The 12,333-nt window shown below is 38.0% G+C and overlaps 1 protein-coding gene across 13 annotated transcripts in view; it reads left to right on the forward strand.

Moving 5' to 3' along the window:
• SGIP1 (SH3GL interacting endocytic adaptor 1) overlaps positions 1-12,333 on the forward strand; it is a 213,359-nt gene that overhangs the window by 146,417 nt on the left and 54,609 nt on the right. For 9 of the 13 annotated variants that reach the window (XM_059135758.1, XM_059135762.1, XM_059135759.1 and 6 more), the window contains 3 exons: positions 3,603-3,730; positions 4,558-4,684; positions 10,960-11,019. In XM_059135758.1, coding sequence (XP_058991741.1) covers positions 3,603-3,730; positions 4,558-4,684; positions 10,960-11,019 — 315 coding nt within the window. Of the gene's footprint in view, positions 1-3,602; positions 3,731-4,557; positions 4,685-9,975; positions 10,042-10,959; positions 11,020-12,333 lie in introns of all 13 variants that reach the window. The other 4 variants (XM_059135765.1, XM_059135768.1, XM_059135770.1 and 1 more) reach the window with 2 other exon arrangements.

Below are 12,333 nucleotides of genomic sequence, written 5' to 3' on the forward strand. Positions count from 1 at the left end.
TTATTTGCCATTTAATGTTTTATTGATGGAATATACACAGACTAGCAGAAATGTAAATTTATGATTAAGATAATGGGAGATGGCCTCATGTTTTAAAAATGAGCCATGCTTCTCAAGACCTCCTTTTTATAAAACTTAGTCTGATAACACTAGTTTTCCTGTACATCTCAAACTATATTTAACTAGGCACCATTATGCTTAATTTTAAAATTTCACTCACTTGGTCACTGACCAAGTGCAGACATTACATGAAGCCTTGTGAATCAGTTGAGTTACCTGATGTTGAAAAGCAATTGAAAGTTAAGAATTTGTTCCAAGAACTTCCATTTCCTTAGGGCAAAGTTATAAATACCTAGTTTGGCCAGAACTTTGCTTTATTGGAATGGAGATGATGATTCTTTTGGCAAAGGCCATTTATTCTCCCTTGTGGGTGGTGTGACAGGGAATGGGACAGAGAAAGAGTTCTATTGGCCCGTAGAGACCAGGTAAGGAGAGGTGTGCATAAAGATAGAATGTTTAGTGCAACACTTTCCAACATGAGAAACTAAGGCAATATTAGATGTTACACACACACACACACACACACACACACACACACACATTTATAAACAAATGAGTGTGAGCTAACTGGGGTTGACCTAAAGAATGTATTTCCTAACTACAAGTCTTGTAGAGTGGCAGAGTCCAAATAGGGAAGCCACTAGCCAACAAAGAAAGACGGAAGTTGAAGCAGTGATTATGTGGCTACCAAAAAAACTATATTAGAACTTCAAGTTGAAGCAGCAAATGGGTTGAAAGCCTGTCAATGGCTGTCAACTTTTTGAACTTACGAAATTCAGATAACATACGGGTGATTTTCAAAGTTAAATCTGAAACAGCGAATGTCCAGGTTTTTTCCCAGCACAGCTCTTGGGAATAAACACTGCTTGTAGAAGAAATGAAGGTATAATTCCAGGTCAAAGAATGAGGCTAGAGACTTACAAATAGTCTTCTAGAATATGAAACAATTGTGTGATCTCACAAAAGCATGGGAAGTCTCAGTTCAGTTATAAAATTCCCCTTAGGCCCTGACTACCCTCTGCTGAACCTCAGGGTTCTGTCAAGAGGGTTTTGCCTCTTAAGCAGTGCCTCAGTGTCTTTCAAACTGCACAACAAATCAGTTAAATCAATCCAGTTAGGAAAAAGTGAGAGGAAGAGGAAAACAGTTAACTAGCCACTTTTTTCTTTGCTTTTAGTTGTGTCTACAGGAAAAGACAGTCTTTACCATCATTGTCAACATCTATTTCCTTTTATTTGTGTAGCATTTTATAGTTTAATAAACACTTGATATGCATTTTCCATTTCCACTGTTACAACCACCTTGTAAGGTAGAAATGTCTCATTTTTTAAAATAAGAAGCTGAGGTTCCGAGAGGTTAAGATCCCACAGCCGGTAAGAGGCAGGCAAGGCCAGAACTCAGATCATCTGCCTTTTCATTCAGTTTTTTTCATTAACTTTCCCAAGCACTACTGACAGGGATTTTCAAAACTTTCCCTCTTAGAACATGTAGAAAAAAGATAAGCAGCTGACCTTTTCCTGAGCTTGATTCAGAAGACTATTTCTTGGAAATAAAACCATGGATAGATATTTTGAACCATTCCTATGGCGTGGTTTTCCAATGAAACAGAACCTAGAAAAAGCCCCATGCAACTTCCTGACAACGACTTTGTTGTTTAAAGGTTTATTTTCCATCTCTCTGCTGTCACTTCTGTTTCCTTGAAAACATCCTGGGTGTCAGTCTATTAAGTCAAAAGGAAACTTTGTAGTGGGACCTGTCAAAACATATCTTCTTTTTTTTAATTCAAGAAAAGATTAGCCAAAGACTAAAAATATTTACGTTGAAAGAGATATGTTCAAGCTGCTGTTGCAAAAGTGAGGGCAGACTTTGTGCAAAATGTGGGACTTCACATTCTATCTAAAGCTACAAGACACTGCATTTAAGAGCTTGGGCCTTGGACTTAAATCAACTATCCGAGTTATGGGACCTTGAACAAGTTACCCAATATCTCTGAGCTCTAGCTCTGATGGTTGTAACTATAGTACATTCCTACAAAACTTGGTGTGGGATAAAATAAAATAATGCATGTGAAGCGCCTAGCATTGATCTTGACCCAATAAAATAAAAAGTAAGAATACAGAAAAAAGGTGATGGGATGGAGAGGCAGTAGAGATAGGGATGGAGAGGACAGTAATTTTAGTAGGGTTTCACACTAATGAAACTACACATAGAATAAACAGCACATGGAAACACAACACAATCACTATTTCAGGTTGTATTTAAATAAAGGGAGCAAGGTTTACCCCCCAGGGACTCTCCTAAGATGAGAGCAGATTCCAAGATGATGGGTTTTGCTTTTCAACTTCAAAGCTCTTTGGGAATCCGAAGATCTGGAGATGGAGACCAGCATCTTGCTGATCTGGGTTTCTCCAGAAAGCACAGTTTTGTGGCATGTTGGATGGGAGGAGAGGAGTGGGCAGTTATTTTCCTGAGGCGGGATTTCTTAGAATTTTCTTGGAATGATCTGATACCTGTGCTTCTAACCGAAGTGACAAAACCTCCCAAGTTGGTTGGACCTTTTCTGAACAAGCACTGTTTGCAATATCGAGCAGAATTTCTTAAGGTTTGGAATCAAGTAGTTAATCCCCGCCCCCTAGTGATCTGGCTAAGGATAGTCTGACCCCCTGAGTCTCAAGACCCTACTGGTGTGCTGATTAGTGTGCATGCCGGCCTCTGTGTGCCTTCTGTGTTTCCCATGTTTGTCATTGACAGCCAGAAAAGTAAATCCAAGTGGGTCTTTTCAAAATCACCACAAAAATCATCATGGGCCAACTCTACGTAGAACAGATTCCTAAACAGCGTCCTTCAAAAAATACAATCCTCTAAATTTAGTGTAATTCTGTTATTAAGATTCTAACTGCAAATTACTCGTGTAACATTTCTTTCCTATATTCTGTCCTTTGCTTGCCATCAAGTGTTTACTTTTATTTATTAAAGTTTGCATTCATATTCTGAAGCACAGTAAAAAGGATAATTCTCTTATACATGTTTAAAAATATATATATATGTATATGTATGTATGCATATGTATATATATAATGCGGAAAAATCATTCACCTTCCTTCGAGGTCTAACCTCCACTTTCACCTTGGACATAAATTCTGAATATGTCAAAACAAGAGAATTTATTAGAAGTTTGGTGTGTATGTGGTGAAAATGAAAGGTCTCCACCACCAGGCTGAAAGGGATTGAAAGCGTATTTTCCATCACAGAGAATAATCGGATTTACCTTTCGCTGGGTGTCACATGACAACAAAAGGCAATAAGCTTCAGCTTCTGCCATCAACTCTAGTTCAACGGAGTGATTTTTTTTTTTCTTTATTAAAAAAAAGAAAAAAACACACATACACACTAGATGCTAGAGTGTTGAGTGTACTAACTGCTGGGGTGAAGAAAAGTGTCCGGGGCTGGCGCTGTACTGGGAGGAAGGGGAAGGGGCATTCGGCCATGACTGCTCTCAGCCACACGCATTTAGGGCCACTGTTAATACCAGCTTGTTTTTCAGGTGCATCATCGCCAGCTAGACCAGCCACTCCCTTGGTTCCCTGCAGCAGCACCACCCCTCCGCCGCCACCTCCCCGGCCTCCATCTCGGCCAAAGCTACCTCCAGTAAAACCTGGAGTTGGAGATGTGGTACGTTCCCTTCTGCCCTGGCTTGCTCAGAGACTCACGGTGAGAATGACAAACAGAAGCCAAAATGCTGCCACACAGGCTACCTCCATGGCCTCGTACGAATGACCCTGACAGGTGGCATCTGAAAGGCAGTCACTGCAGCATGGGTATACATTTCAACTCTCCCTCCCTCAATTTCTACCATCTTTCAAGTCGGGATCTAAAATGATAGGATTAGGAGGCTGGGGTTCTCAGTTCTGCTACAGTGCATCTGAGGCAAATTAGTAATGCTCAATTATGCTAAGTCCTTTAGAAAGAAAGAGGTTTCCTTTCACCCTGTTTATCTGGTTTGGGAAGACTCCAAAAGAGGTAGGTCCTGGTTTCCGTCCCCAGACTAAGAGAACTTATTGGTGTTAAGCACACCATGTGAATATAGAGGAGGATGGTAGCCTGATAAATTTGTTCCAGAAGTTTCTTGCATCATGTTTTAAGGCTGAAGAGGTGACAAACATTCTGTGTGAACAATTAAGAGACTTCTGGAAGAGGACCGTTTCTTTGCTGTCCATGCACAGAAGTTACAAACTAGTGATGTCCATAATATTTGGTTTAGCTAGCTCAGTTGAGTATACTGTATTTAAATATGTTTAAATGGGTATAAGCTATCACACCATGGTTTGTGTTTCCTCTAACTCCATCCACAAGCCCCTGTAGAGATAGAATCAATTTCAAAATAAAAATGGTGTCGCTTATACTCTTTTAAGAACCTGAGTTGTCATATCCAGGGCTGGAAGGTGTCAATAACACGGAACAAGTGTATCTAATTTTCTTCTCTTTTCTTCTCCCTGCAGCCCAGACCTTTTAGCCCTCCCATACATTCTTCCAGCCCTCCTCCGATAGCACCCCTTGCCCGAGCTGAAAGTACCTCTTCAATATCATCCACCAATTCCTTGAGCGCAGCCACCACTCCCACAGTTGGTAAAAATTATCTCCTGTCTTTTAATCCGTTTGTTGTTTTGACTGGCTATTTTGTATGATCTGAAAACCTCAAGGCCCTGTACTTCTGGTTGAAATTGTTTTGCTCTGTGTTCTGCTACTATCAGCTGACTCTTCTCTTGAAAGCACCTTCTCAGCAAAGGAGGCAAAATGCTTCAACTAAGCAAATAAACAAATAAAAGATCATTTACACCTGTATTTTGCAGGAATTCTCTTATGCTATTCCATACAGAGCTACTCATAAAAGTAAAGAAAAAATCATCAAATAAGGTCCTGTAATTTGCATATTATTACTATAATAAAACTAGTCTCCTTTGAGGAGGAATGTTTATTTAAGTTCTAGTCGTGTACCACATGAGAAATCACAAAATTCAATCTTTTATTTTCTTAAAGCTTTCATTTCTTCATCACTTTTGGTTGTCCTTATGTTGACAGATGGTATAAGTGTTGGCATTGTGGGACTTGAGCAAACTTTGTGACATTCTTTTCTAGTGCATTTCAGTGATGTGTGGTCAGTTTTCCCTGAGAAATAAGTCATTGCTGGCATTTTCAGTAAATGCCTTTGTGCCTCTTTCCTTCTGGTGTGATGAAAGTCAAGAGTTGAGACTGGCTGCTCAGCTGGTTGGTTTTCCCAGGTTTAAATGCCTCATCTTTCCCTCTTCCCAAGGCTCATCTCTCTGGACCTCTTTACCCGTCTTCCATAAGCAGTTGTCTCTCTCGTGTTTGCATGGTATCTCTAACCTGGGGCTCTGCCCTTCCATTTTCTCCCACTGGCTTCCTTTATTGTCTGAATTCCCCTCCAAGTCTTCCATATTGTCAACCAGCTGGCCCCTCCTGCACTGCTTGGGAGAATCATTAACTCAAAGCTGAATAAATCCCTGCTATCATTTACCCAAGAAGAGCATGACCATGTGAGAAGTACTTTGATCAAAGCCTGAAGCTCTTCTGGAGAATTCCCTATTTTCCCAGGGATATGAATGAAGGTGTGCCTCATAGGGGCCCCAAATAGAATTTCAATTATACCATGTGTTCTCTATTTTTAATCAGACTAGCCCCGAACAATCCTTCAAATTTGGTAAAAATATAGTCAGTTATTCATGAACAGATATTCAACATTATTAATATAGCCAAGTTCCGTTTTTCTCTGCATCATCCTTTGAGGTAACTTGGGGCTTCCTATTTTAAGATGCCTGTTCAGTCAGTTCTCTCTGGAGTCTTTTGTTTGTTTTTTCTGTAATGTCCCAACTTTGGGGGGACACTGTTTAATACTCCTAATTGCTACAGCCATTTCCCCTTCTTGCTCTGTTTTTTGTTGTTGTTGTTGTTGTTGTTTGTTTTTGTTTTTGTTTTATTTGGAGGCTTTTGTTTGGGGTTGGTTTTTCCTCAAGACTATTTGTCCCACCAACTCTGATTTTCCTAGATGGTCAGAGAGGAAAGTAAGAAGCATAAACTCTCCCTCGCAAAGGAGACCTCAACTGACCTCAGATGACTGACTAACATATTCTTTAAACTCATTGAGATTCATAGAGAAAATGACACACACAGAGAATCTGAACTGTGTCCATGTTTTATACAATGTGTTTTTATACTCCCTGCCACAGAAGTCTCAAATCCTGGCCAGTGACTTTGATTCTTAGCACAACCAGTATGCATTCTTTCAGGATGAATGATAGAGGGGTTAATTATATAATATAATATTTCATATATATATATATATATATATATATATATATATATATATATATCTCCCTAAGAAGATACTTATATTGCCTCATTGCTGAGGACCATTCTGATTTGTTTGATTCTGGGGTTTTGGGGGGGGGTTGTTGTATTTTGTTTGTTTTTTTGGTTGTCCTCTTCCTCACGATCCTGTTCTTTACTTCCTGCTGCTGTGCGTCACCTGACAGCCACTTCCCTCTGACGTAAATGTCCTGTCAGATGGGTGCCTGGCAGCTCCTATGTATTGCTGTTTATCTCTTTTTGGAGAGGATGTGCTTTGGCTGTTCAGCACCAAAGAGCTGACTATTCATGACTGACTTGGAATGTCAACTTCATGCAGTCAAATGGCTTGCGGGGGATAGAGAATTTCAGCAGCAAACTTTTGAGATTGGTGGCTCAACATTTCCCTGCTACCACACAATACTTTTTTTGACATTTCCTATGACATCTGAGCCAATGGGTCAAGTGTGGTGGAAATTTTGTATGTATTTATTTGTACTGGCTTATCGCATAGTGGAATGCAATCCAAGCACTAAACTTTTTAAAGAATATGCTCCCAAAATTTGGACATAAAATGTTTCATGAAAGCTGTGATTATAAAGTAGAAAATCTGATGACGCACCTGAAAATAGGACTTTCTGTGCATTTCTGAATTTAAGAAGATACATTATTATTTTATATATGACTAAGAAAGGGAGGGGAAAACTTCAAACTAAGCTAACAGTGCTTTCTTATCACACTTAATTCTCAAACTCATTCCAATTCCAGAGATATTAAATGTGAAAAAGTGCACATATCAGAATCAATGAAGTATAGTATACTCCTTTTGCACTAGAAACACTCAGAAGACCTTCACTATTTGATTTTTGGGGGAAAATCCTACTAATTTTACAGGAATAGAGAAAAATGTTTAAAATTAGTCTAGGAAACAAGCAAACTTAGACATTTAGAGATAAACAGAGTTACGTCTAACTTCAATATCCATTTTTCTTACTTTTTTTCTTACTTTTTTTCTTATTTCTACGGCTGAGAGTTAGGTTTTTTTTTTTTTTTTCTTTTTAGTACTCAAATGTAGTAACAATACCATGAAGACAATTTTTTCATTGTTAAATGAAAAAATACATATATTATTAATTGTATTGTTAATTATATTCCTTCTCTGTTAACTATGCAGTTTCAACTGCATCTTTAACAGCCTCTCAGAAATCTGAATGAATGAAAAGTAACCATTTACAGGCATCAAAGGAAACGTAGGTGGATTTTGATGTTTCCTTTGGCGTAGAACTCTAAGCAAAAGTGATTTATATTTGGTACTGGAATATTAGCTGTAGCATCTAAATCTTACAGTATCTGGGCGCCTGGGTGGCTCAGTGGGTTAAAGCCTCTGCCTTCGGCTCGGGTCATGATCTCGGGGTCCTGGGATCGAGTCCCGCATTGGGCTCTCTGCTCAGCGGGGAGCCTGCTTCCTCCTCTCTCTCTGCCTGCCTCTCTGCCTACTTGTGGTCTGTCAAGTAAATAAATAAAAATCTTTAAAAAAAAAAAATAAATAAATAAATCTTACAGTATCTTATCCAAGTCTTTGTCCCTCCAGGCTGGGTGGCAATTCTGAATTGGATGAACATTCTTTTAAAAATACTTGTATTAATGCCAATAACTCTGCACAGAAAGACCTTTGGAGATGGATATCCCTGGTCTCAACTAAAAATTCTTATTATATATATACATATATATGTATATATATTATTTTATTTTATTTTACTTTATTTTATTCATATATATATATATATATATGCTTGTTTTTTTTTTTTTTTTGAAAGATGTCTCTAGTTCTGACTTCTCCATCCCAGATCAATCTGAGGCAATTTCCATTGTTAGTTCCTAAGGAAATTCTTTTCTTCTGTACTTAATTTGAGTGTTGCCCTTATTTAAAGCAACCACAGAGCCATCCAATAATTCACCTGTTAAGTTTCCCAATTTAGTTATGATGTTTTCTTTGAAGCCCTCAATGTCCACAACCACCACAAAAAAATTATGAGCATGTTATTCAGCTCTGTGTAACTTCTTTTGTAACTTCAATTCAAAAACCAAATGGCAATATTGGAGGCCCATTTTTGGGGGTATGCGAATTCTTGCCTTCTATTCTTTCTTTTAAAGTTTGTTTTTTCTTTTAATCCCATATAGTTAACATACAGTATTATATTAGTTTCAGGTGTACACTATAGTGATCAACAATTCTATATATTACTCAGTGCTCATCATGATGGAGGCTCCTCATTTTAAAGAAATTGTAAATACGAAGTTAGTTCTTCAAAGGGAAGAAATATCCTCCATCATTTCCCACTAACAGGTATGATGAAAGAGTATTGCAACATTCAGTTACTGCCAACGTAACTGTTTTGCTTCATATTTTCTGGACAGATTATGGAGTGTCCTTCTTAGTGCCATGCCCTGTTCCTCTCCTATGAATATTATATGCATTGTGTTAACTTGTTCTAGCCACCAAGGAAGCCACCTGTATAATAAATGCTGATTGACAGGTGCTATCCTAGAACCTTAAAAACTGACAAAGAATTTCTTTTCCTGCTTTGCTTCCTAAATCAAGGAGGCAAGCCAGTGGGGTATTTTTTCCAAGAAACAATGTTTACAGAATAATTTTACTACCCTCATCAAATTCCTTATCCTCTCTACATTGTAGGGAGGATTCTCCCTTATGCTGTTTGTATAGATTTTATTCAATTCCTAATTTAAGCTCTTATAATACTCTTAACACCTGTGGAATCAGGCACTTTTTTTTTTTTTTATCGCAAAGCATAGAACTCCAATTACCTGTGTTTGTTAGTTGGTGAGAAAGGAGACCATGTGCAAAGATCTGGAATGGTTGGGATCCAGAGCAACTGTTATGATCAATTTACAAAGACATCTGGCCATAGCTGGATACCATAGCCAAAGATGGAATTACAGTAATGTTGTCCAAAATTATTAGGCCATAACAACTAAAGACGGGCTCAAGGCAAACTAAATTTGGATACCAATGAGTTTGAAATGGGATACTTCATTCAGCAACCTCAGATTTATACTGCTGCTTTTTTTTAGTCTTGTTGAAAGCTTACTCTTACCCATCGGGGCAGAGAGAAGTTGTATTCTGAGTGACCCTGTGTACCAAGAGGTTCTATTGATGGACATATGTCTGGCCACTTGAGAACTGTGTCTGAGTGAAATGCACTTACACAAGACAATTACTAATGATAATGCCTTTAACAATTCCCTGAAAAGGTGGGAACGTGATTTCCTCCATGGATCTGACTTCAGCCAAATTCACAGATACTGAATTTTTAATTTTAAAATGTTTAATTTTTTTTCTCATAGAACCATCATAAAATAAGCACATCACTTGTTTTGTATCCTCTCGTCCTTATCCCAGCGTATTAGGTTTTGTTTCCTTTTTCCATTAATATCATTTCTGTGTTTCAACCAGTGTAGTGTACTGTTAATTTCATTTGGGGTTTGTATTTGTGTTTTTGTTTTCCATTCCTTTATATTTCTTTGGTTCGTAGTGTCAGAAGATGATGTTTTTTATGACAAACTGCCCTCGTTTGAAAGGCGCTGTGAAACGCTGGCAGGTATGGTGCTAGCCAAGTGATGTCTAGGTACCCAGACTTTAAAAATCCAAGCCATTACGCCATCTGAATGCTGTAAACTTCATGGACATGCTACTCACCTCATGAGTGTCTGGTGCCTCTCAGAAGCACCTTATCTATTTATTTTTCATTGTGGAACTCATTCCACCAATTTTTTTTTTAAATGAACATATTAAAAAGCAGCAGGTTGCATGACAGTTTCTCAAAAGGTTTGAAAAAGGTGAGATGCCACTGCTTTGTGAATTTACAAAGAAAGGAATAATTTAACTGCTCGGAATTACATGTCCAGTGACTGCTTTTTGATTTAAAATACAGTAGAAGAATGTCAGTAATCTTGTTTTCTCTTTGGTACGTAGGTGAAGGGTGCTTTGTGTCTGGATGCCTAAGGTGATTCCAGGCGAGGGGCGGAAGATGGTGTGACATCTTCCATGAACTTTAAATTGAAATGCAATGTCATTTAAAACCTAAGCTAAGTTTGATATAACCCATAACACCGAGTTTATCTTTTTGAAAATATAGAAGGGGATGACACTGAAGATGAAATGGATACAGCAATTGCTGAATAACCATTTGCCCTAACTAGTGCAGTTAAAATATGCTGACGCCCCTGCATGGCCAGGAAGACTTCCACTCCATGCGCTTAAGCTCCAAGTATCAAGCTGCCAACAACACGTGCCCATCCCTTTAGGCCTCCATAGCTTTGCTTTTGCTTTCTGTTTCCCGAACTAAAAACCAAAACCAAAACATAGACTACCAGCCTTCCCTTTCTCCTGCACGCTAATGGCATGTAGTGCCTCCGCCCTCCCCCATAGTAAGATTAATGACCTGTAACTCATACTGTGTCCTTCTCTCTCCCTCTCCTTAACCTTTCCCATCCCGCTTCAACTCCTGGCCATACAGAGAATGAACAGCCTTCCCTCGTTTGGTTTGACAGAGGAAAGTTTTATTTGACTTTTGAAGGTAAGTAGTACATAGCATACCAGATTCTAGTTTACACCCCTCATCCTTTTTTTCCCATCTGCATTTCCAAATCCCAGTTCTCTTTCCAAAAGACCTGGTCTCACCTTCTATATACGAATGCTATGGCTACTTAGAAAATATGAAATACTAAAGAAAATATGACATGAATTTGGTTTGTATGGGATCTTCAATTTTTCATATTAAAAAAAAAAATCAAGCCAATTTGTAGTCAATATTGGTTACTTAATTCACTGTGTTAAATTGGAGAAAAAAAAAAAAGCAAACAAACACCTTTTTTGGCCAAGGAACTTAACTCTGTCAACCAGGGCTCTTTCCAGACTCTTTTGCAAATACAACAGGAATATGACAAATGTAAGGACTTTTTGGTTGGAATTGGCATTTAATTTTGTTTTGGATAACTAATATTTCAGATATGACATCTGTTATTGTAAAACATAAATATGTATACATAGTCTTATGACAAGGAATGCTGCACAGGAGATCAGAAAAATGAGAAAAAGAGAAAAAAGGAGTACTGTAGTAAATTCTATTTGCATCTACTGAAATTGCAACCGACATGGCTGTAGGAAAATGTACAACTATCGCTGGACTTGTCATTTTAGAAGATTAAGGTGACTTTACATAAAGATAATGCCAGATATTTAACCTCACTGTTGAATAATTTGTTATATTCTGAATTAATGATTAGCATTCTTCTGTTTTATGTTGAATTCTAAATCATTTTAATAGGCTTGGAATTTGATAAAAAATACTATTTAAGCTAATTGTAGGGAAAACTTAAATAATTTAATTTAATTGTGGGTGGTCTCACCCACAAATATGTGTCACTTAAGCTTCTACTTCCTACCATTTTAAGTAACTAAATTTTTCCTAGGATCAAAAGTTGGCCAAAATGTATTCTATTCTAGAGTCGACTCTAAACATTGAACTTGTCTTTGTGTTTTACGATAGCAAAAAGAACTTTTCCAACATGAGTGCGTGTTTTATTGCAACTTTAAAAATCAGAATGACTGATAAAGATTTTTAAGTAGCTTGTGAGGTGTGGCTTTTTTTCTCTCAAGGGTGAATTTTCTCTGCAAGATGGTCCTAGAAGTAGAAGTCCTTAGCCTGGAGTAGCCTGGGCAGCAGCAGAAAAGAGTAATCTGATTTAAAGCTTCTCACATATCTGATATCCCGTCCTAGCTCAGGTGGAGGACAGGTGAAGAGGCAGTCGTCAGGGGAGGATGCATGATTCCTACATGATATCAGAAGTCTTCATTGCCTCGGGTCATTACTTTTGTAATAACTAAGATG

The sequence above is a fragment of the Mustela lutreola genome, chromosome 10 (genome assembly GCF_030435805.1).
Source record: "Mustela lutreola isolate mMusLut2 chromosome 10, mMusLut2.pri, whole genome shotgun sequence".
NCBI classification, from domain to species: Eukaryota; Metazoa; Chordata; class Mammalia; order Carnivora; family Mustelidae; genus Mustela; species Mustela lutreola.